The sequence below is a fragment of the Orcinus orca genome, chromosome 3, assembly GCF_937001465.1.
Source record: "Orcinus orca chromosome 3, mOrcOrc1.1, whole genome shotgun sequence".
In the NCBI taxonomy this organism is placed as follows: Eukaryota; Metazoa; Chordata; class Mammalia; order Artiodactyla; family Delphinidae; genus Orcinus; species Orcinus orca.
In genome coordinates, this window is record NC_064561.1 from 16,718,159 (window position 1) to 16,742,974 (window position 24,816).

A 24,816-nucleotide genomic window follows, 5' to 3' on the forward strand; every position below is an offset into this window, starting at 1 on the left:
GAGGACACTCTGGGTGTATTTCAAAATGGTAACTTTTCTCCTAGGCATATTTCAAAAGGACTACTTTTCCCTTCTTGCTGCCAGAAGCACAAGGGGATTTTTCTCACATCTTCACTGTGAGAACCAGTGAGGTTTCTGGAAGTAAAACGCAGGAGAGTGGGGGACTCCCTAAGACTGTGGACCCCACCCTTAAACCAGTCCACACACTGCCTCTAGAAGTTTGTCAACTACCATTTAAATATTTCTATCAGTTACTGGCTCCAGAAGCTTCTGCTCCCAGTAAGCTGATCTTGGCTGCAATTCTCTGTAGTCACTTGTCACTTGAGTTCCAGGGTGACAAAATGTGCCCTCTGACCTCAATTCTCTGATGGATCTAAGAACAGTCATTGATTTTCAGTCTGTTTAGCTTTTATGAGGTTGTGAGAATGGGAGTGATGGCTTCCAAACTCTTCACATGTCAGAGCTGAGACCAGAAGTCTCTCTTCTTAGCTTTCAGTTCAGCTGCCTCAGGGTTAGAAGGGAGTGGAGCTGACCAATCTGCACCTCTTTCCACCAGTTTCTCATTTTCATTGGGTTTAAATGCTATCCTGACCTGTCACAACTGACATCATCTAGCCTGAGCTATTGCTAATAATTTCTGGGTGAATGCAGCAGAAAATGATCAGTCCAAAGCAAGGTATGGGAAGAAAGAGGTAAAAGTTATAAACTCTCGCCTAACACTGTCTTCTCACTGAGGGGACTGGCTGCTCCACACCCCAAAGTTTTGAAAAAACCAAAAAACCCAACAAAACAGAAAACAAACTAACCCTCTGCCACAGGCACACTTGTACCACTTCAAAACAGCCTTCTCAGGCATTCTCATAGTATCTATGTTCATTCATCAGGTCAATAATCCCATGTCAGTTTTGTACCTACTCTAGAGTTACAGTGGGGAGGAAGCTGGATACTCATGCTAGTTCACCATCTTGCTTGGAAATCAATAGGTTTAAAGTTAAATCATCCTTAATTTCTGGGAATAAACCTAACTTAGTCTTATAGAGCATCTTTTTGGTCCATGACTGGATATGGTCTAGTGATACTGGGGTTAGGATTTTTGCATCCATGCAATTTTCTTGTGCTTTTTTTTTTTTTTCTGGTCCTTATCTATTTTTGGTAAGATAGTTATCTTAACTTCATGGAATAAACTGAAAAATGCTTCCTTCTGTTCCTATTACCTAGAAGAATATGTATGATGTTAGAATTGTCTGCTTGTCTGAGCCTGGTATTTTATTGGTGGACTATTTTGAATTGCAAGTTCAATTCCTTTCATGATTATAATTCTAACTAGGTTTTCTATTTCTCCTTATGTAAATGTTGACAAATTTTATTTTTCTAAGAATTTATTCATTTAATTATTTTCAATTTTTTGGCATTAATTTGTTCATATTATTTATTTATAAACCTTTTAATCTCTACCTTTTCAATATTAAGTTCTGCTTTTTATTCCTAAAGTTGTTGATTTGTACGTCCTGTCTTTAATCCTTGATCATTATTACCAGAGTCGGTAAATATTAAATGAACTTTTGGCTTTGTTGATCTTTTAAAATTTCTTTTCTATTAATTAAATTCTATCCTTATAAATAATATCAGTTATTTATTTCCTTCTACTTTCTTTGGGTTTACTCTGTTACATAGTTCATTAATTTATTTTCAAACTTTTTTCTTTTCTAATATTTGTATTTAAGACCATAAGAACCTCCAAGCACTTCCTTGACTGCATTTCACAAGTTTCGGTAAGTGGTATTCAATTATAAGTATTTCCTAATTTTCAATATGATTTTCAACCTGTGAGCTATTTAGAAGTGTGAGTTTTTGCATTTCAAATGTATGTTTTAAATTAATTTTTAGATGTTGATTTCTAATTTAATTACCTGTAGTTAGATTAATTACTAAATCTATTCAATTTCTTATTCTTCCTTAATGGCCCTATATATCATCAATTTTCATAAATATGTCATAGTATTTGAAAAGAGTGTGAGTTGTTCAATTGTTGGGGGAACAGAGATATATGTGTGTTACTTAGATCAAGCTTGTTTATTGTATTATTCAAATATTCTATATATTATTGTTTTCTTTTCACTACTGATCTATTAATTACTGAGACATGTTCAATGTTCTCCTTAGGATGGGGACTTTGTCAATTTCTCCTTGAAGTTATGACAACTTTTGCTGTATTAACCTGGTTAATTGAAATTTTACATTTTTATAATATTTATATGATGACCTTTCTTTATCCAGTAATGTTTTTTGAAACATTAATAGTAGGAAGCCAACTATCTACATAGAATTATAATTCTTTATATATAAAAATTTTAGTTTAAATTGATTTAGGAATAGAGAAAGAATTGTTATATTTGGGCACTTTGGTAAGGATTTAAAGGCTTTGAGTTCTCTTCTCTTTTACCGGTAAAACCTTGTGTTAAAAGTTTGCCTAGGCTTTCCCTGGTGGCGCAGTGGTTGAGAGTCCGCCTGCCGATGCAGGGGACACGGGTTCGTGCCCCGGTTCGGGAAGATCCCACATGCCGCGGAGCGGCTAGGCCCGTGATCCATGGCTGCTGAGCCTGCGCGTCCGGAGCCTATGCTCCGCAATGGGAGAGGCCACAACAGTGAGAGGCCCGCATATCACAAAAAAAAAAAAGAAAAAAAAAGTTTGCCTAATGTTATTAGAAATGGTACCTAGCCTAATTCCAACAGATAAAAATAGACAACCCTGTCTTAAAAATTGATAATGGGATTCCAGAATTGTCAGATTAGATAATTCAGGCCAAACATCCTGTTAAAAGCAACTAAAAAGACTGAACAAGGAAAACGAAACTCTTGAAAGTATCAAATAGCTAAAAGGATATTTAGAAATTCTTAGCCAACTTCAGGGAGAGGATTAGAACTCAGAGAGGTGAACCATGGCCACTGGAAAACTTAAACAACATTATCAACCAAGTTGACCTGACATCAACAGAACACTCTACCCAATAATAGCAGAAAACACATTATTTTCAGACACACATGAACTATGTATGGGTAAACCATATACAAGGCCATAAAAAGTCTCAATACATTTAAAAGGATTGAAATAATACAAAGTAGTTCTTTTTTTAACCACAGTAAAATTAAATTAGAATCAACAGAATTAAAAAATTGGGAGATACCCAAATATTTGGAAAATTTAAAACGCACTTTTAAGTAATCCATAGACCAAAGAAATCACAAGTGAACTTTTAAAATATTTGAACTGAATGCAATGAAACACATATCAAAATTTATGGAATTCAGCTAACATAGCTCATGAGAGAAATTTTATAACTGTAAATGGCTATATTAGAAAACAAGAAGGGTCTCAAATCAATAACATAAACAAATGTAAGCTTTCATGTTAAGAAACCAGAAGAAGATAACTGCTTCTAGGTTACTGGATGACCTTGAGGCCTTGGGAGCAAGACGGTGGTTCTCTGGAGGCTGAGTGTCCTCTATCATGCCCAAGGAGACTGAGGTCTGTTCCTTCAAACCCAGTGGTCATACCTACTCATGTCTCAGCATTTCTCCAGGACCAGCCCACCCCAGAATGTTGTGGAGCACAGCACATTTACTTGTTACCCAGCCGCCATCCTGGTTCCAAAGCTGCAGCTCTACCCTGGACTGGTAAGAGGGTTGTCAGTGTTTGCTCCTGGCCCTGCTTCCAGCTGTGTATTTGAATCCTTGCTCTGCGATGGACTCCTGGCTTCAGCCCATGTTCTACATAGTCACTGGGGCCTTGGACAAGTTGTTGCTGACTCTGTCTGTGCGGTACATCTCAGAAAGCTACCAAGGCAGGCCTTTCAGATGCTCAGCTCTAAACTTTGCTGTGCCTTGTTATTTCAGCTATCATGATGTGGGCATCTGAAAGCTGTTGTCATGCTGTGGAAGCCCTGGGCTTTATGACTTAATATCTTAAGAACTGATTGTACAACTCTTTGCCTCTGCTCTGCCATGCCATTCCACTGACAATAAAGAGGAAATAACATATAAGCCATTGGTGAGACAAACCTTTATCCTAATCACATGGTTATTTTCAGAGGTTAATCTTTGAGGACAAGGTTTGAGAGAACTTGTATCTGAGAAATTGTAAGACTGAGTTCTGCGTTCTGATGCGTTAATGGGGTTGTCTCCCAGCTTCTCACAAGACTCATAGTATAACTTAACATTATATATGAGCTTTGGCCTTTTAATTTATCAACCTCTTAGAGTAAATTCAACTTTCTTACTATCAATACATGATCAAGCTTCTACATTTGTCTTGAGAATGACGAATAAGGGAAAGACTGTTAATTCATAAGTAAAGATTTTGCAGAAAATTAAACAGTGTTTTGAAAACTTACTCCTCTGTTCAGTTGGTACCAGCTACTGATAGTTACATGTCCTGGGGAAACTTTAAAATTGGGAAGTGCTGATATCTCACATTACTAATTTCTAAATCATAGGAAGAAGAGTGTGGAGAGGTTCTAAATATAGATAAGTCCCGTTTAGGGAAGAGGTCCCCCTTGCTGATGTGTCAAAATATTGCAGATTCTAAACTAAGACCTGATCCTCAAATGTGTTTATTTGTCCTAAAATAACCTGTCCACAAATACAAAACTATTGGTAATAAATTATTATTTTCCCACTGTGGGACTTTCTAATGTGAAAATATATCCTATGAAAATAAAGTTTAAAAAACAAAAATGCTGGATTAAAAAAAAAAAGAAACCAGAAGAGCAAACTAATCTCAAGCAAGGAGAAAAAAGGAAATCTATTCGATGAAAACTGAAAATAGAAAATAGAAAAGCAAGAGAGAAAAATCAGTGAAACCAAATATTGGTTCTTTGATAAGACCAACAAAATTGAAAAAGCTTGAACTAGATTAACCAAGAAAAAAAGAAAGAATACAAATTGCCAAAATAAGGAGTAAAAAAGAGGATGTCATTACTGACTCTGAAACAGACAAAAAGATTATAAGGGAATATTATGAATAACTGTATGCCAACAAATTAGATAATTTAGATGAAATGGACAAATTCCTAGAAAGACACAAACTACCAAAACTGATCCAAGAAGAAATCAACCTATAATAAGTAAAGAAACTTATTTGTAATTTAAAATCTTGGTATAAGAAAAAGCTCAGGCCAGATGTCTTCACTCATGAATTCTATCAAACATAAAAATAAAAGAAATAATATCAATTCTTCACAAACTCTTCTACAAAATAGAATAGGAGGGAACACTTCCCAACTCATTCTATGTGGCCAGCATTCTCTGATACCAAAGCCAGACATGATGAGAAAACTATGGGATATAGGTACAATCACCCTCAACAAAAAATATTAAGAAACCAAATTCAGGAATAGAGAAAAAGAATTACAGACCACGACCAAATTGGATGTAGATCTGGAATGCAAGGTTGATTTAACATTTGAAAATCAGTTAATACAATGACAAAAGGATAAACGACAAAAAACACATGACCATCTAAATAGATGCAGAAAAAGTATTTGACAAAATCCGATACCACTCATGATAAACACTCTCAGTGAACTAGGACTATAAGGTACCTTCCTTCATCTAAAGAAGTGTATCTACAAAAAGCCCACAGCTAGCATCATACTTCATGGTGAAAAACTGTATGCTTTTCCCGTGAGATCAAGAGCAAGACAAGTATACCCATTCTTGCCACTTCTATTTAGCATTGTTTGGAAGTTCTAGCCAGTCCAACGATGAAAAAAAGGAAGTCTAGATGGAACAAGAAGACGTAAAACTGTATTCATAGACGGCATGATCCTGTATGTAGAAAATACTAAAGAATCCACACCGGGGGCTTCCCTGGTGGCGCAGTGGTTGAGAGTCGGCCTGCCGATATAGGGGACACGGGTTCGTGCCCCAGTCTGGGAAGATCCCACATGCCGCGGAGCTGCTAGGCCCGTGAGCCATGGCCGCTGAGCCTGCGCGTCCGGAGCCTGTGCTCCGCAACGGGAGAGGCCACAACAGTGAGAGGCCCGCGTACCGCAAAAAAAAAAAAAAAAAAAATGTATGTGGAAATATATACAAAGGACTCAGAAGAGCCAAACAATTTTCAAAAAGAAGAACAATTGAGCTATTTGTAATGAGGTGGATAGACCTAGAGTCTGTCATACAGAGTGAAGTAAGTCAGAAAGAGAAAGACAAATACCGTATGCTAACACATATATATGGAATTTAAGAAAAAAAATGTCATGAAGAACTTAAGGGTAAGACAGGAATAAAGACACAAACCTACTAGAGAATGGACTTGAGGATATGGGGAGGGGGAAGGGTAAGCTGTGACAAAGCGAGAGAGAGGCATGGACATATATACACTACCAAACATAAGGTAGATAGCTAGTGGGAAGTAGCCACATAGCACAGGGAGATCAGCTTGGTGCTTTGTGACCGCCTGGAGGGGTGGGATAGGGAGGGTGGGAGGGAGGGAGACGCAAGAGGGAAGTGATATGGGAACATATGTAATATGTATAACTGATTCAATTTGTTATAAAGCAGAAACTAACACACCATTGTAAAGCAATTATACTCCAATAAAGATGTAAAAAAAAGAACAAAGTTAAAGGAGTTACACTTTCTGATTTCAAAACTTACTAAAATCCATAATACTCAAGACAATGTAGCACTAGTGTAAGGAAAGACATATAGATCAATGAAACAGAATTTAGAGAAAAACCTGACTTTGGAAAATACGCCAAGGAAAAGGTAGTCTTTTAACAGGGACTACAGGGAAAAGGCAGTCTTTTAACAAATGATACAGCAAGGTGGATATCCACATGCAAAAAAGATGAGTTTAGATCCTAATGTCACACCACATTCAAATACTAAATCAAAATGGAGACTAGCCCTAAATGTGAGAGCAAAAACTATTCAATTTTTAGGGAAAAAAAGTAAGAGGAAATTTTCATGACCTTTGGTAATTTAGTGAAGAAAGGATAATCTTTTCAAAAAACAGTGCTGCAACATTTGGATATCCATATGCAAAAAGGTGAACTTGGATCCATATTTCACTTCATATACAAAAATTAACTCAAAATATATCATAGATATAGATATAAAATCTAAGAATATAAAACTTATAGAACAAAACATATAAGAAAATCTTTGTGGCCTTAGGTTAGGCAAAGATTTCTTAGACACAACATGAAAAGTACAGTCCATGAAAGAACAAATTGATAAGTTGAACTTTATTAAAACTTATGCTCCTCAAAATACATTGTTAAGAGAATGAGGAGATAAGCCACAAACTGGTAGAAAATTTGCAAAGCATGCATCTGATAAATTACTTGTATTTATAATATATAAAGAACTCTCCAAACTAAATAAGAAAATGAATAACGCAATGAAAATTTGGCAAGATTTGACATACACCTCACTAAAGAAAATTGATCAATCTATATCTCTCTATCATCTGTCTATCTATTGATCAATCTACATCTATTTGTTGATCGAGTGATTTATCTACCTATGGCAAGTAAGGATATGAAAAGATGCTCAACATCATTATTCAGTAAGGAAATGCAGATTAAAACTACAATGAGATATCTACTAGATATCTTTTAGAATGGCTAAAATTTAAAAGATTGACCGTATCAAGTGTTGGTGACAGTGTAGATGAACTGGAAGTCTCATATGCTGCTGGTTAAAAAGTTAAACATACACCTCCCATATGATCCAGCCATTCTACTCCTAGGTGTTTTGCTTAAAGGAATACACACACCATACAAAGACCTATACACAAATGATCATAGATCTTTGTTTGTAAAAGCCACAAGTTATAAACAACCCAAATGTCCATCAACTGCTGAATGGATAAACCAACAGTAATGTATTTATACAATAGAATACTACTTAGTAATAAAAGAGAATGAACTACTGATATATGCAATAACATGTATGAATGTAAAAAATAATTATACTGGCTGGAAGCAGCAAGAGAGAGTAAATACTGTTTAATTCTATTTTTATGAAATTCTAGAAAATGAAAACTAATCTGTAGTGACACAAAGAAGATCAGTGGTTGCTTGGAGATAGGAATGAAGGGGAGGGAGATTACAAAGGGGTGGGAAGAAACTACTGGGTGTGATGGGTATATTCACTATCTTGATTGTGGTGATAACTTCCCATTTGTATATATTTCAAAACTTGTCAAATTGTACACCTAAGTATGTGTGGTTTATTGTACGTCAATTATACCTCAAAATTATTTTAAAATTAAGCTTGTGTTTTGTATATCTTTTTGCTTTTTTACTTATTTTTCTATTAATTCCTTTATATTTTATTAGTCCATGATGAAATGAAAATTTTAAAAATTTATCTTTCATCACATAGAGCTTGAGACCACTATTCTAAGGATTTGCATTGTTGGAAAGAAGGTCACTTTAAGAAGAATAATAGATGATGGTAAATTAAGAGTGTGTGTTGAAATGTCTTGAATACTCATTAAAATAAGAGAAAAGTAGTATGTAGCTTCAAAACTAACATAGGGCTAAGATGGAATGGAAAAAAAAGCACTCAATCCAAAGGAAGGCAAGAAAGAAGAGAAAAAAAAATTACAGATCACAAATAGCACAAAAGAAGTAGATATAAGGGCACTGGTGTCAGTGATGACATTAAATGTAATAGACTAAATGGTCTAATCAAAAGATTAAAGTGTTAGATGATATTGAAAATTATATGTTTACAAAGTACAAATAGCACACATAAGATCTAGGAAATTTGCAAGTAAAAGAATGGAAGAAGTTATATTGTGCAACCACTAACCAAAAAAAAAGCTGATATAGCTATACTAATATTAGGGGGGAAAATTTCAAAATTTTTTAAATAAAATTGATCAATTCATAAGGATGAAAGGATAATGTTACCAACAAGAGATACAATTAGAAATTTGTATGCTCCCATTATGAGACTTCAAAATAGTAAAATAGCTTATTTTTTAAAAAGAAGGGCAAAAATGGATAAAACTGCAAGGAGAAATAGAAAAATCCACAATCAGTGGGAGGTATTAAAACAACTCTTTATCAAATTAATAGAACAAGAAGAAAACTAAGTCAAGATACAAAAGATCTGAATAATAAATTAACCAATTTGACATCACAGACCTATATAGAATACTGTATTCAACAATTGCCAGTTGTGGGACTTTCCTGGTGGTCCAGTGGGTAAGACTCTGCATTCCCAATGCAGGGGGCCCGGGTTTGATCCCTGGTCAGGGAACTAGATCCCACATGCATGCCGCAACTAAGAAGTCTGAGTGCCACAACTAAGAAGCCTGCATGCCGCAAATAAGAGCCTGCATGCCGCAACGAAGATCCCATGTGCCGCAACCTAAATAAATAAAAAACAATTACCAGTTGCATATTCTTTCAAGCACATGTGCAATAAAAACAAAACAAAACAAAAAAACTGACCACATCATGGGCAATGAAGCCAGCCTCAACCAATTTCAAAGAGTTGGAATATTCCCCAAAATGTTTTCTGACCACAATAAAATAAGCTAGAAATCTGTAACAATCCATAACCAGAATACCCCCTAATGTTTGGAAATTAAGCAACATGCTTAATAACTCTTAGGTAAAAGAGGAAGTCACAATGGAAGCTAGAAACTAGTTGGAATGAAATGACAAAAAATGTATGAAATATCAAATTTTGTGGGGTGCAGCTACAGCTGTATAGATGGAAATTTATAGCCATAAATGCATGGAGTTTTAAAGAAGAAAGGTGGAAAATCAGTGATCTAAGTGTTCACATAAAGAAACTAGAAGAATCTTATTTGAACCAAGGCATTTGTTGCTTCGGTGCCCCGTGGGGTGCTCACACACTGTCTTTGTGTAACTTTTATGTGTATTTGAGGTTAGTCCCTGAGGGAGCCCCCAAAGATGAAGCAACAACAGTGTGGGGTCATGAGGTTCGGGGGGAATTGGCTACACAGCCTCTAAATGGGAGTGTACTGTGTTCCCCTGGGCTAAGAATTCACAGTGGAGTATAAACCCCTGGGTATGACCATGGCATGGCTGCTCTGTGCATGCAAATCAGGGACTCACACGGTGCCCAGAGGAGGGAGTGGTGGCCAAATCCTCAGTAATGACATCATTTGGCTCCTCCTAACCATTTATCAACATTCTTCAGGAAGCATGGATTGGGCCTTCCTTACCACTTCCTCTACAACCCAGGGCCTGTTTTCTAAAATAACCTTCTGGGTTATCCAGTTATGAGTTACCTTTGCCAGGTATTTAGTCTCAGCCAGTTTCTGCTCACCCAAGGCTCTTTCTCTCCACTGCTAACACACACATTCACACATACCCATTCCGAATTCCTCTTCCCCGTTGTAAATAACTAACTGTACTATAAAAACAGAGTCAAGGGGTTTCCCTAGTGGCACAGTGGTTAAGAGTCTGCCTGCCAATGCAGGGGACATGGGTTCGAGCCCTGATCCGGGAAGATCCCACATGCTGTGGGGCAACTAAGCCCATGCGCCACAACTGCTGAGCCTGTGCTCTAGAGCCTGAGAGCTGCAACTACTGAGCCCACGTGCTGCAACTACTGAGCCCGTGCACCTATAGCCTGTGCTCCGCCACAAGAGAAGCCACCGCAATGAGAAGCCCATGCACCGCAACAAAGTGTAGCCCCCACTCGCTGCAACTAGAGAAAGCCCTCGCGCAACAACAAAGACGGAACGCTGCCAAAGATAAATAAATAAATAAATAAATAAATATTTTTTAAAAAAGGAGTCAAAACAAATTATAGCAAAGAACAAGGAGAAATACTGTGTATTCCTAAGCCACGTATAACCCCTGTACAAACGAATAAGATTTCTGATTGTTCCCTCTCCCCAGCACTGTGACATTGCCTGATTCCTACTTGGTCAGGGTAGCAGAAGAAATCACCTCTTCTGTCCTTCAACCTCCCTCCTCCCCAATACCTGCTAGTATCAGAGGACCAGAGAGCATGCACCTGTCTTTAAAAGTAGAATACTGATTGTAAGTAGGGTTACCAAATGTAGCAAATAAAATTTCAAGATTCTCGGTTAAATGTGAGTTTCAGAGAAACAAAAAATAATTTTTAGTATAAGTGTGTTCCATTTTCATACTCAAAAGTTATTTGCTGTTTTTCTGAATTTAAAATTTACCTCAACATCTAGTATTTTTTTTCTGGAAACCTAATTATAAGAGAGAAGGGATTGCAGTCAGGGAGGAGGAGGTGTCTCCTCCTTGAACTAAGGTTGACTTGGGAGCCTTTGGCTAAGTCGTGTTGCCTGGAGAACTGACTCCACGGGGAGCTGGGAGAGAGATCGGTCCTTCTGGGCACCTCTCGCCCCTCATGGGATCCTGACTTGTGCAGCCTTGGCTCACTGCCTACTGGTGTCCCTCCACATCTCTTGGCATTGTGAGGGAAGCATATCCTTCTGTCTGCCCAAGTTTAGGCTGGGAATGGGGGACAAGTGTAGTCAAGGTAACAAACAAACACAGGCATGATGTGCAAAAACACAGACATTTTGACTTTAATAAGTTATAAAACCAAGGGGCCAAATTTTACTATACAGAAAAACAAACGTACTGCCTGCTGTCATCAGTAAGATAAAATGTTGTGATGTGAGTTCAGCACCAAAATGACCCATGTGGCAGCTGCCTGTCAGACAGGAGTACATAGTCGTAATGCTTCATCTGATAAAGACTTTGCTATTGAGCACCATTTATAATATACTCCAGACAAACAAACAAACGACTTTATAGTACACATGAAAGGCTTATACGTGAAATTCCATGGGTTTTCCAAAAGGAGTAGATCCGAGAGCCAGGTCCCAAAACTCCAGCACTAGTCTTCCCACGAACATGAAGTGACTCTTGGGCCCCTCAGCTGACTTTGCAGAGCAGTGGACAAAGAGGACCTCTGAGTCTCAACCTGGTGTTGGGAAACCTTGGCTCAAAGACATCCTCTGCCTTCCCCAGACTGCAGAAGCCTCTCAGCCAGCTCTGGAAGCTCCGGACTGTTGCTAAGCCAGCTCTCCACCTGTCTCAAGCTCAGTGGAAATTTGCAGTGTCTCAGAGCGGGTGAACACTGCCTTCATACACAGAGAGACTTCTGAGGACCATCTAGTCTAGAGAACTTTGTGGATATATGGCCCAAGGCACTGAGTATGGCATATGGGGCCGTGGCCACTTGGCCTACAGTTCCCAGAGGGCATCTTTCTTCCTGCAGCAGAAGAGAGATCCCCCTGGGTGTGTCCCACCTGGGGCCCCTCCCTAAAGTCTTCCAGCCCCTAAGACACACAGCCCTGCTCTGCTGTGATCTGAGAAGGGAGTGTTCCCATTCTGTGGCCCCCAAGCTGGGTAAACTGAGTAATACTCTGGCTAGGGTTAGTCCGGAGCTTCCTCGACATTCCAGGATGGACCCAAGCAAGCACTGCCCAGTCCTTCAGCCCGTGAGTAGCACCAGCTGCCATGGGTTCAACCAACGAGGGAAAGCCGTGGATACATTTCCTAATGATAAAGAGACGAGGGTGCAGAAGTGCTTCACACTACATCTTGTTAAAGAAGTGATACTATGAGAGAATTCAGAAAGGTTTCTCCAGTTTGGTTCTTAGGAGCCAGCAAGCTCCTTGGAGACACTGGGACATGTATGAGCAAGTGTGGAACATGGTGGCAGAGGGGAGAGAGGTAGGCTACGCTGGGGAGATGGGGAGGCTAGTTTTCAACCATTTGGAAGGTTAAGCATCATCCCAGATGTCCCTTCACTGTTTCTTACCCCCTTACTCTGTCCCTTGGACCTCTTGCAGAGGTTCACACACACACACATGCACAGGTTCCGATAAAGGGTTTTAGCACCTATTGTGAGCCCAGTATTCTCATCCACAGAATGGGGAATGAAATAAGAAAGAGTTCTCTAAGATCTATGACTGGTGAGAATACAAAGGCTTTAGAACTTTCCTGGACATGAAAAGCTTAAGAATTACATGGCAGGCTAGGCCCAGCTAAGGAGCTAATGGGCTTGGGTCTTGTAATTTTGGGAAGTTTAAGCTGCATGTTCACACACACAAAAAAGTGAGCCTTGCCCACTCACTGGACTTTCCAGCAGAGTGCATGCCTCCCTCATCCTTCCAGTGCACTTGGGGAAGGGGAGAGCCTCTCTGGGGAGCCCCGGGTCTGAGGCCAGGCTGGCCAGAGGCGACAAGCAAGGCCAGGGTTAGTGAAGCTAAAAGAGGCCTGGGAGAGCCTGGGAGTGCCAGCTGGCCACCACACTCATCTTCATCACCTGCCTCACCACCTCGAAGACTGGAGTTCATGGCCTCCACTTCACCGCACTCATCTTAGTGACTGGTCACTTAGTAAATAAATCATCGTTTCTCCCAAGAGTCCCATGGGGCTTGTGTCTCAGTCTGCAGATTGGCAGGAAATGTCCTGTGTCTCCAGCAAGGTTGTCACCACAAGGAAAAGAAGATTCCCAATCACTTGCTCAGAAACTTGGGGCAAACGTTTTCTCTCTCCGAGTTATCCCTCCTGCCTTCCCTCATCAATGGGGGTTGTAGAACCTCTATATTCCTCTCCAACCCACACTCCACCTCAGTACAGGACATATATATATATATATTTTTTTTTTTTTTCTTTTTACATTATTCTCCCTCTTTGTTTTCCCCAAACCTTTTGAAATCAGGAATCTGACTTCATCTCCACAACACAGGAGTTGCCATCCCATGGAATATCTCTATAAGCAAGAAAAAAAAATGCTATTGATGCTATCTTTCCATTTTATTAGAACTTTCCGAGCATCTCCTTCTTCCTCATCTCATCAATGAGCTCTTGGATTCTTTGGTTCCTGGTCTTTTCGTATGGGCTCGGTCGTCGAGGGATTAGGTTGGGTGGCTGGACTTCATCCTCCAGGCCCTGGATTTTGTAGGGCACATCCACAGCATTGGTTTCCGGATGGTCCTCGGTGGCACTGGTGCTGGAAGTATTGAGAGGCACCTCCAGGGGTGTGCCTGGCGGAGGCTGCACCTCCATGACTAGAGTGGGCACTGGGAGGGTGGGCATGAGCTCTTCAATGTCATTGTGCTTCCCAGAGGGTGGTTCTGCCCTGTCGTCCACATTGGTGAGGTTGTCTTGCAGGTTACAGGATTTGCAGCACAGCTTATTGTAGCCTGGGATGGAGCAATAGCGAGACAAGACTTCCATCCTACAGAACATTGACTTGTCACCTTGGCAGCGGCCCTCTGAAAGAGAAAAGTGGGACAAATAACCAAAGGACAGGTAAGGGGGACCTTGTTCCCCCACAGGAAGCAGTTTTCTGGAGGAGGCATTTGAAAGAGCCCAGAGACAGCACAGAGGCAAGCGAGCTCACACAGAAAGCCTGTGTGGTTTTGATATCGGGCAGCCTTTGGGCAGGGTGGATCCGGGGACCCCACCCTTGAGTGCTGCCACACAAGCTGTGAGCAATGCTCCCCTCCTCCAAGCAGGCCCTGACTGAGTGCAAATTTTTCAGTATCTCTCAAAGTCTGAGACAGAAATGAGGCCTGTCTATTCTCAGGGAGTGATTCCAAGCTCATCTTAAAGAATGGGACTTTATCAGATGTTCACGTTTGATAGCCCAGTGGTAACCCCAATGACATTCTTTGGCACAGTTTGACTCTACAGTAATCTTTAAGCAGTAACTATAACAAAATTAAACCTAAAAGAACCAATTCCTAACACCCAAAAGAGCGCATCCCAGAGCCTTGGCGGTGGCCTCACCATACTCCTCCACATTTTGTTCCCATCCTCACCCAAACTCTCCAGATGATCTTTGTTTCTGAAAAGGGACTAAATAGAAATTAAAAATCATGCAGACTTATCTGGGATTTCTTCCACTTGCCTCAACTTACTTGAGAGCCTTATGTCCTGCCACTGCTCCATCCACCACGTGGCCCTGCCACATTGAGCTTCTGGCCATTTTCCAAAGTGCTCCAGAACTTGATGCCTTCACATAGACTAATTCTTCTGCCCAGCACATCCTCCCCTTTCTTTCCCACCCAAGATCTGGTCATCCACGGTCTGTCTTGTATGGAGAGCCCTGACTCTCTGCAGAGGCCATAGTTGTCTCTCTCTTTCCCTCTTTCCTCATGGCTGTCTTCTCCCTGGCCTGGCTCCAACCCTGGCTGCAGCTGTATTAATATGACCCATCCAACTCCTCTTGTTCTCACTCTCTGTCTTCTTCCTGAATTTTTACCCCCTTCCCTTTCCCTTAACACCTAATTTCACACACAACACAAAAATTGAGATGATTTACAAAAATTCATTCAACATAAAAGAATAAGTCATTTAATGGTATAACAGGGGATATTTGGTCCATTATAAATTCCTGATCACTGACTTCAATGGGCCCAACCCTCCAACTATGTGCCCTGCTCAGTCACTCTCTATTCTTCATAATGGGCATTTCAAACTTTTCCCACATAAACCTCTGCTGTGCCCTCCTTTCCCCTCAGTCTCCCAGGTGAACTCATCTCCTATTTAAAGGAAGGAAAGAGGGGAGGTGGGAAGGAAGGAGGGAGGGAAGGGGCAGCCACTGATGGGGACCACATCTGACATGGTTACTCTGTGCATTAACGCAGGGCACGTTCTACATCTGCATGTGAAGCTATGCTAGCTCACTGAAAGTTCTCACAATAACAGACAGGCAGGCCCTCTCCCATTCAGGGCCCGTGGTTCTGACATCTGCCCTCTGCATGGCCATTGCTCCAGCTTATAATTTTCCCTTACAGGCTGGCAACCTACTTAGTTGGACACCAACCTCAAACTCCTGGAGCTTCAAACACTTGGACACAACAGGCTACTAGATACCCCTCAACTCCTGTGGTCCCAAAAGTGGATTCCACATGTCTGGCCCAAGCCCATGGCCTTCACTGGCACCACCCATCTCAGAGAATGGCCCTTCATGTGCACAAGCCAGACGCCGGGCATCCCCTGTGCGGTCATCTCCAGGTCTGTCAGTATTTCCCCTGATGCTCTCAGATGTGTCCACGCTCCCCTCTCTCCTGCCTCCACAGTGCCAAGCTACCTTGCCTCTTGGCTGCAACATGGTAAGAGCTTCCTTTCTGCCTGCCTGTCTCCATTCTTCCTCCTTCTTATCTAGCTATCCTGCTGCAAGCAGAATGATGTTCTTCAGCCGGAGATGTGACCTTGTCACTGTCCAGACTGAAGCCCTTGTATTGCTCCTCCATTGTTTTCAGGGCGAGGACCCGTCCCTTTCACCTCTCCAGTCTCATTCAGGCCTTGATTGCCTTGCTCTGCAGTGTGCTCTCTGTGGCCACAGGGCCTTTGCACATACTGTGCCTCCCCTCTTCCTCTTATCCCCGAGGCTCAGCTGAAACACATCTTCCTCAGGCAAGCATCCCTTGACTTCCCTTGCAGGTTAAATCCCCCAGTATGTGGTCTTATGGTGCCATGGGTCTCCCTTTCCCAGCATTCCATCCCAGCTACCAAGTCCACATTTAGTTGTTGGATAAGGTAACTAATGCCTGACTTTTTCATTATCTTGAAGCTCCAAAAGGCAGAGCCCCGAGCTGTATCTGGATGCACCTTTATACCAGAGCCTAGAACAGTGAATTGAAGAATGCATAAAGGTGAAAAAGACCAATGTGAATAATTGAGCAAGTCCAAAACAAGGAAATCATGGATTTTAGAATGTCAGTGCTACAGGGAAGAAGAATACACAGAGGCACGTATCATTAGAGAGGGACCCAACCTGGACTCTGAGCTTCTAAGTGGCCAAAATAAGGAGGAAACACGACTAGGTGCAGGACCCAGGGTATGAAGAGATAAGGACAGATAGGCTGTTTAGGAAAAGCCCTGGTCTTCCTAACCTTGAGATGGAGAAATAGGCCCACGTGTGGAGGGGAAAGGCAGATGGCCTTGTGCTGAGGGTCGATTCCAGAAATCAGACTAAAAGATGCTGAGATGTGGCTTTCAAGGTTTTAAAACCTTGGATAAAATTTTACACAGATATCCAATATCTGAGACAGATGAAACCAGAACAGTCCTGTTTGAAGCTGGGCGGGTCATGCTCAGAGCCCCTGCTCCCTTCTCCCCTCCTGGTCCCTCCCTGCTCCCTGGCAGTCACTGGGGTAAGCGTGTGGAAACCACCATGACAGCCCTCAAGGAGATACAAGGGGGCTTTGGTAATACTAGGTGTAGCATCTCCCCCAGGCTTTGGCCATCAGCTGGGGCAGGGAGGCCAGAGGCATAGGCCTCAACAAGGATGCAGCCAGGCCTAGCCGTGCTGCTGGGACTGGGGTCACCCCTGCCACACAGACACCCTCTCCTGTCACCTGTGTCTCTTCCTTCACACAAATAACAAGCATCTCCCTCACTTGTCTTTCACCAGGCTGGGATCCGAGAAGCGGGTGTCACATCAGTCTAGGGTAAGGGTCTGCCAACCACTCTTGTGGGCCAAGTCGGTCCCTCCACCTGGTTTTGTAATCAAAGTTTTATCGGAGCAGCCCTGTTGGTGGCCTGCCCGCAGCTCTAGGCAAGGTTCCCTCAGCAGGTATTTCTCCTGATCTGTCTGGGCAAGGAGACTTAGTGGACGCAGTTCATCAGACACAGTTGTCTTGGTCTCCCGTCTCTTGAGTTGGGAGTCTTTCAATGATCAGAGCTCTGGGCAGGCTGACCCCAGCCACAGCTACTGTGACCCCCACCCGAAGGCTGGCATCTGGAACCCGGCCCTGTGTCCTGATGCCCATCTCCATGGCGCTGGGTGGTCGTCCTTTCTCATGGCCTCCCTCCTCCCTGGAACAGGACCCCTTCATGGGAAAGGGAGGGAGAGATGCCCCCTGGCAGGACATGGCCCAGGCCCCAGATTAGGAGGTCCCTGGTTGGACCCTGACCTGCTGTGTGGTCCTTGTCAGCAAGGGGAGTGGACACACAGGCCCTGTGGCTCCTGAGGGTAGGCCTTGGGAGACAAGGCAGGCACAGCTGAGCACACCCGTGTGTAAATGTCACAGGCCAGGTGCTCAGACCTTCGGCTGCCTTGCCCTTCTCCCAACCCAGACTCTCCTAAGACTCTCCTAAGACAGACCTGTTCCCTCCCTGAACAGGTAACCCAAGGCTGACAGCTGTGCCCGGAGCCTGATGGTGGCTCAGGGTATGGTGACCTGGACACTATCTCAGCTACTAACCCCATATTCCCACTCCATGGGCTGGGATCCCAAAGATGGGGAGAAGCTCACATGGGGCCCTTTTCCCAACTGTGAGAACTTATCCACAAGGAGACAGCCAAGGTGTTCCTGCAAGGTGCTTGTTTAGCGCTAAGGATTCAAAACTCAGAATGCCGGTGGGGTGTCTGCACGAGCTGCTGTCACATTTTGAAAAATGCCTGAGGAGGGGGCACATGCCTCAGTGGGGGAGGGGCCCTCAGTAACTACGTTGGGCAGGGTAAGGGGGACAGAAAAGTCACTGGAATCAGAAACCAAGGAAGTAATGGACCAGAACGGCACCTGCAGCCCTGCAGCACCGTTGGTCACAAAGATGAAGAGAAGGAGGCAGCAGCGTGCCAGACCCAAGCACCCAGTTTCACTGAACTTTTATTGAGTTTATTTGTGGGATGCATGACAGGAAGTCTTTCCACTGTTAGTAAGAGTAAAAGGTCATTTTCACAGTCACTTTGGCACACACTAACGTTGTCTCATAAAAAAACCAGAAAAGCAACGACAATGGAACCTATATAATACGTCATTGAATACATACAAAACACTAATAAAATATCCCTGATAAACCAAAGTGCATATTCCGTATTGCACCTTCCCAGAGTCACTCATGTCACTCGCATTGCCTAAGTCAAAGTTGGAAGTTAACAGTCATGAGAATTAGTATGGGTTACACCGAGTATTTACATAACAGTAACTAGTGCCAGGGGAGGGCTGGGAGCTGTCCAGCGGGGATGCTATGAACAGGGGACGGGGCTGGGGAGAGTGAGGGGTGACCGGCGGGAGTGCTACACTGGTCACGCCCAGGGCCAGGCCAGTCGCCCTCTGGTGTAAGGCAGCGCCGGCAGCAGAGTGCCCGGGGCTCCAACAACAGTCAGTGCCGAAGGGCCGCTCAGGCCATGGAGCGGGTCTCCTTTCCACAGAGGTGAGCCCGTGCCTGGGGCCCTGTACAGACTGGACTGGGAAGCCTTACCCTTGACCAAAGGTGGATGAGCGGGCCACCTCCCTCTAGATTGCACTGCCTGCCTCCTGGCTGGGTTGCTAGCAGCCAATTCTGTTACCTTTCAACTTTAAGGCATCTTCTACATAGTTTTATCTAAGCAAAAAAGCGATAAAAATTGAGGTAATTCTGTAGTTGTTCACATGGGTAGGTGGCCGCATCCACGTGAGACAGCCTTTCACTCTCACTCTCTCGCGCCCGTGCACAGGGTCGTGTGTGCACGATGAGAAAGGCCATTGGAGCGAATGGACAGAAAATGCAAGTGGTGGTGTGTCCTGATGTCCCACTGCGGGGACACGTCCCCTGCCTCCTCTGCTTGACCTGAACCCCCAAGGGGACAGGGTACGGGGGCCAAGGGTTGTGTGAGCTGGACACAAAGGCCACAGGAAGCAGGCCACAGTCACACGAGTCAGGAGGACACACAGCACAGGGTCAGCAGCAGCAGCAACAGCAGAGGTGGCCAGGGAGCCGCCGACACACTGCCGGAAACGGGCCGGGCGCCCAGGATGGCGAAACAAAACTGCACACCCGCGAGACCCCTCTGGCCTTGCCTCGCTGGTAAGCGGCGTTTGAAAGAGGACGGGCGGGCTCCGCCTCGATTTCCGACCCGCAGCTCCAGCCTGGAGGGATGTGGCCCCGCAAGGCGGTCACCAAGTGGTCACATTCAAACTTTGGCCTCTGGCCCCTCCAGCACCGCGACAGATCTTTGCCCCTTTAAAAGCCATCACCGCGAGGTCCTGGCACCCCCACAAGAGGCCGGTGCCCCGGGCCGTGCCGCTGCGAGACTGGCCCTCCCGGCCAGGCGGCTCCAAAGGGGACAGCCGAGCACAGAGGCCCGGAGAAAACAGATTCAACCAAGAGAGCGCTCAGGAAGAGTCAGGGCAGTTTTCCATAGAAAGAGAGGAGGGGAGCCCACGGCAAGCTCCACAAGGCGCAGGGCATGCACTGGAGGGCAGAGACAGAGTTATAAACGGGCCGGTTACTTGACGAGGTCTTCTGGACTGGTGAGTTGGGGTCTGGTCGGGACAGCCATTGAACTACGTAGCTCTTCTTGGAGGGATCGGAGACGTTTCCTAGAGGGAAAAGAAAGGAGTCTTGGCTGCTGGGGCACCAGGTCTGGGCACCCAACCCACCTACCCCAGGCAGAAGGGCTCCCTGGATTCTGGCATCCCAGGGAGGGGGTGACAGGAGGGCCCCAACTCCCCAGTGTGGGCTGCAAGGCCTCCCTCGGCACAGATGGGCCCCAAGCACCCTGTCCAGGCCCAGTCCTGCCTCTCCCACACCAAGCATCTGGGTCTCAGCTACGCAGAGTAGCTTCAGCTACTATCCCCACACGCAGGCCCTACCAGCGCCTCCTTATCTCTGTACTGTCCTCCAAGTCCCCACCGTGCCCTGCTCTGGGCTGAGCAGTGCCCTGAGTGCTGGCTCTGGAAGTGCAGGGAACAAGTGAGTCCTGGATCTACCCTCTCCTCAGCTGGGGAGGCACACCTGACCCCCCGAGCTCCCTGCTCTGCAGAAGGGACTCATGACTGGATCTACGTCTTCAACTGTTGTGGGGACCGAAAGAGCGGACGTGTGTCCAGCACTTGGCCAGGCATCTACACGCAGCCAGCATTCTGGTTGCTCTCCTTGCAGGGCGGCAGGCACCCCCTACTCATACAGGCACCCCCTACTCGCATGGGCATGGGCTGAGCCCCGATGTGCAGTCACTGTGAATCCGGTTTCTGTCTCCCAGACCAAAAGGGAGTGCCAGGAAGGCAGGGATGGACTGAGTCCACGCCATCCTTCACTAGGGCCTGGCCTGGAGATGAGCATGGCAAATGCCAGTTCCTTCCATTTCCTGCCAGAGAAAGGTCCCAGCCTAGGCCTGGGCGGGCTTAGCTTCTTCAAGTTCACAGATGCTGAGTTCGACCAGTTGTGGGAAGAGCCGCATTTGCCTGGACCGCCGCCCTCCCCTGGGCTTGCTGCATGCAGAAGGCTTACGGGGACAGGGGCCAAGCCTGCAGATCCTGGCCGTCTCAGGCCGCTCCTCCCGGCAGACACCGAAGCTGTCGTCCATGGTTCGGCAGAGCACCGGCCGTTCCTGGGTGCCGTTGCCACAGGTTACCGAACACTGCAGGCAGAGCGTTACCAGTTAGGGCCCGCTTCCCATGCTAGGCTGGGTCTGAAAGGGCTCCCCAAGCGGGTGACCCCACAATACGTGGAAGGTGGGGAGGCACAAAGGGTAGAGGGTGAGCTAGAGGCCTGCCCTGCCTAGCCCTAGCCCCGGGCAGCTGCTTCAATCTCCCGGGCTCTAGAGTGAGTTAGAGAGAATAAATATGCAGGGCCAGATAGGGCCTGGCACTTCTGGCTTCTCAGCGAGCACCTCCCTCCTCTGGCTAGAGGAGGCCCAAGGCCCAGAAGAACTGCTGTGCACTGGGGGCCACTGGGAAAGCTCTGCCTGGGTCCAGGAGGCTTCGGCAGAGGACCCTCCCTCCCTCTGGACACAAGGTTCTACACCATCAGCACCCTCACTGTCCCCTCCAGTCTCGGGCCCCCTTGGCCTCACCACATTGAGAGGGACCCGAATGAGCAGTCATGCCCAGACTCGTGGCTCTGCTCACAGCTCAGCCCAGCCCTGCCAAAGGATGATTCTCAAGTGTTCGCCTTGTGTGTGACAAAGGGTTGACTCAGCAGACGGGGTTGCTCAAACCTGCCCAGTCCCAAGAAAGGCCTATTTTCAGGGCTGGCCCTTGGGCAACTCCTGGGAACCAAGTTCATGGAATGGTCTGTCTGGTAAGAGCGTTTTTGCGTGCCTGAGGCCTCGGATCAGGCTGCACCAATTTGTTCGGTTGGTTTACACCAACCAGATGATTTATGGTGAGCATCCGCTTTCGCTCTGGGGTCTGGGGCTTCAGTAACTGATGTCAGTCATGCAGGCACCCGATGCCTATGTGACTGATCCCCAGTGAAAATCCTGGGCACCTAGATGTTTGGGCCTGGTTTCCTCCAGACTTCACCGAAACACTTTTTCCCTTTGCTGATTCTACGCTGTGTGCTTTCATTGTAATAAAGCATAACCATGACTACAGCAACTTCTGAGCAAATCTTTGAGCCCAAGGTTGGTCCTGGCAACTCCTGACCCACCAGGCCCGGGGGCTGGATGTTAGTGCTCACATCAGCTCAGCCCTGACCCCAGAACGGTTCCTGCAGCCCGAGACTATCCTTTCCAGTCCAAGTCTAAGCCCTCCCTTGCCCGTGTTTCCTCCTGCAAGTCTGACCGGCCTTCTAGCCACACCTCTGGCCCCCAGAGACAAAAGTCCAGGCTTCCCTTTGTTTCCTGGAGCCCAGGCTGTCCCCAGTCTCCTGGGGGTCCTGTCCCCAGGAGCATGGGAGCCTCTACCCTGCAGAGTGAAGATACACATTCCACTGAGTTTCCCATAGCCATGTGGAACCACGGGTGCCCTGAGACCTACGGGATGTGGCCCAGGGCAAGAACTGCATCCAGGCCCAGGTGCAACGCCCTGGCCACTTCAGTCCCACCCAAGCTTGGTTTGGGGGCTGAGGACACAGGGCCGGGGCACTGCTTACCTGGGACCAGGGTCCGGTCCGCCACCGACCAGGACAGAGCTCACGGTTGCAGGCCCGGCGGCCCTCGGGTCGGGCGTCATTGCAGTGCTTGGTGTGCACGGAGCGGGTGGTGTTGTTGTGCAGCGGCTGAACGCAGCGCACGGAGCGAACCTGCATGCCCGTCCGCCCACAGCTCTGACTGCATGCCTCCCACTCGCCCGTGACCCACCTGTCAGGGCAGAGCAGCACACGGTCAGCCCCTGGAGAATCACCCTGGCTGAGGCCCTGGTGGACAGAAGCAAGGCAGCCTGCTCCTCCAGGCGCATCTTTACCTACTGTCAGGAAGGTGCCCTGGAGGCTAGCTGGGCCCCTGCCTGAGGGCCTGCAGATGATGAACCCCAAGCATGCCCATGGCTGGGAGATCCTGATTGGGATGTGGCCATGGAGAGCCGGCCTCTGTCTCCTCTTAGGCTCCTGGCTCTGCCCTCTGGCCTCAGCTTCTGCTGACATCACCAACCCTTCCGGGCAGCAGCATGGACACACTCAGCACCTGTCCCCGAACAGCCCCCACCTGCCTTTTACCCACCATCTTCCCCACTCAGGGTCCTGAAAAAGGAATCTGGGCCCAGAAATGCAGCCCTGTCAAACCCCGGAGCCAAAGCATCATGGCTGTGGCCATTCCAAGGCCTCAGCCTCTGGAATGAGCTGCTTGGGAAACATCTACCACCGGACCAGAAGCAAGCCCTGCACCCTCGGAGCCTCAGTTTCCCCATCTGAGCATTACCACTTGTTGTCATTTCTAAGATGCACATTATTGTTCCATCTAGCAGGTCTGAAGCAGGGGGGCACTGCACAGCCTGCAACATCTTAGACTCCATAGAACGTGGTGAGTGAGGAAGAATCTGTCAAATGTCTCAGGGCACGTGAGGCTCAGAGCATCCAGGGAACCCGATCCTGCACCACCCTCCGCAGGAGCCCCAGGGCTCTCCCTCCCCTCCTCTAGTGGGGCTGGGGGCTGGGGAGTCCTGGCACTCACACGGGCTGGGAGCACTCCTGTGGGTTGCAAGCCCGGCGGATGGCTTTAGGCTTCGAGAGGGAATCGCAGAAGCCTCGGTGCACCATCTTGTGGTCCAGCCTCCGGCGGCAGCCATACTTGGTGAACTGGGACCCTGAAGACGAGAGCTCGAGGGGGCTCAGTGGGACAGTATGGGCCCTCCAGCAGGCGTGGAGGGGTGGCTCCTCAGGTCACTTAGCCCTGTTCTCCCCGCCCTGCTAATGGGGTGGGGGGGTCGAGCAGGGACACATCTAGCCTGGTGTCTACCCAGCACCCCAGGCTAAGTGAGGGTGACAGGCCAGGGAGAGTAGCCCCCTTCTCTCCTGCCCTTTGGCTGGCTTCCTGGGGCAGGAGGGAAGGTTCTATTTCCTCTCCCCTTGTTTAGTCATTTACTCCACCTTGAATTAATGTGCTCTGAGGACCTGGCTAAACATGGAATACAGCCTGCAAGGCTCCTCCAGCCAGTCTAGTGTAGCAGTTCTCAGCTGGTGGAGATTTTGCCCCAGGGACATCTGGCAATGTCTGGGACACTTAGTTGTCACAACTGGGGGAGGAGAGGCCACCGACATCTGACAGATAGAGGCGGGGGATGTTGCTCAGCATCCTACAATGCACAGGACTACCCCCCACAATGGAAAATTATAGACTCCAAAATGTCAAGAGTGCCAAGTCTCAAAACCTCAGCCTAGTGGGTTAGACATGAGAGAATATGACTGGGCAGCCTGATCTAGCCTGGGCATCTGGGTGTGTCCCAGGAAACAGAGGATGGAGGTGTGCTGATTTAGTGGGAAAGCGGTGGAAGGGGCTCCCCGGGGAGGAGATGGCCTATGCAGAGGCCCTGAGGCAGGAGCACGGCGTGTCCAGGAAAAGCACTTAAGGCCAGTGTGGACAGGGCTGAGTGAGCAAGGGTTGGGGGTGCCAACGGCAGTGGGAGAAGTCAGCAAGTTGCTTGTACCTTGGAGGCCATGAGGAGAA

General features: G+C 46.3%; 1 protein-coding gene and 1 pseudogene across 3 annotated transcripts in view; one reads left to right on the forward strand and one right to left on the reverse strand.

The window, feature by feature from the left end:
* The first annotated feature begins 645 nt into the window (after positions 1–645).
* Positions 646–6,068, forward strand: LOC117198197 (succinate dehydrogenase [ubiquinone] cytochrome b small subunit, mitochondrial-like; annotated as a pseudogene).
* Positions 6,069–11,539: 5,471 nt separating this feature from the next.
* ADAMTS2 (ADAM metallopeptidase with thrombospondin type 1 motif 2) overlaps positions 11,540–24,816 on the reverse strand; it is a 247,008-nt gene continuing 233,731 nt past the window's right edge. For all 3 annotated transcript variants that reach the window (XM_012538326.3, XM_049708447.1, XM_049708446.1), the window contains 5 exons: positions 23,824–23,956; positions 22,809–23,016; positions 21,222–21,351; positions 20,222–20,311; positions 11,540–14,269 (listed from right to left, as the gene is read on the reverse strand). In XM_012538326.3, the coding sequence (XP_012393780.2) occupies positions 13,812–14,269; positions 20,222–20,311; positions 21,222–21,351; positions 22,809–23,016; positions 23,824–23,956 (1,019 nt within the window). In that variant the 3' untranslated portion in view covers positions 11,540–13,811. The remainder of the gene's footprint in view (positions 14,270–20,221; positions 20,312–21,221; positions 21,352–22,808; positions 23,017–23,823; positions 23,957–24,816) is intronic.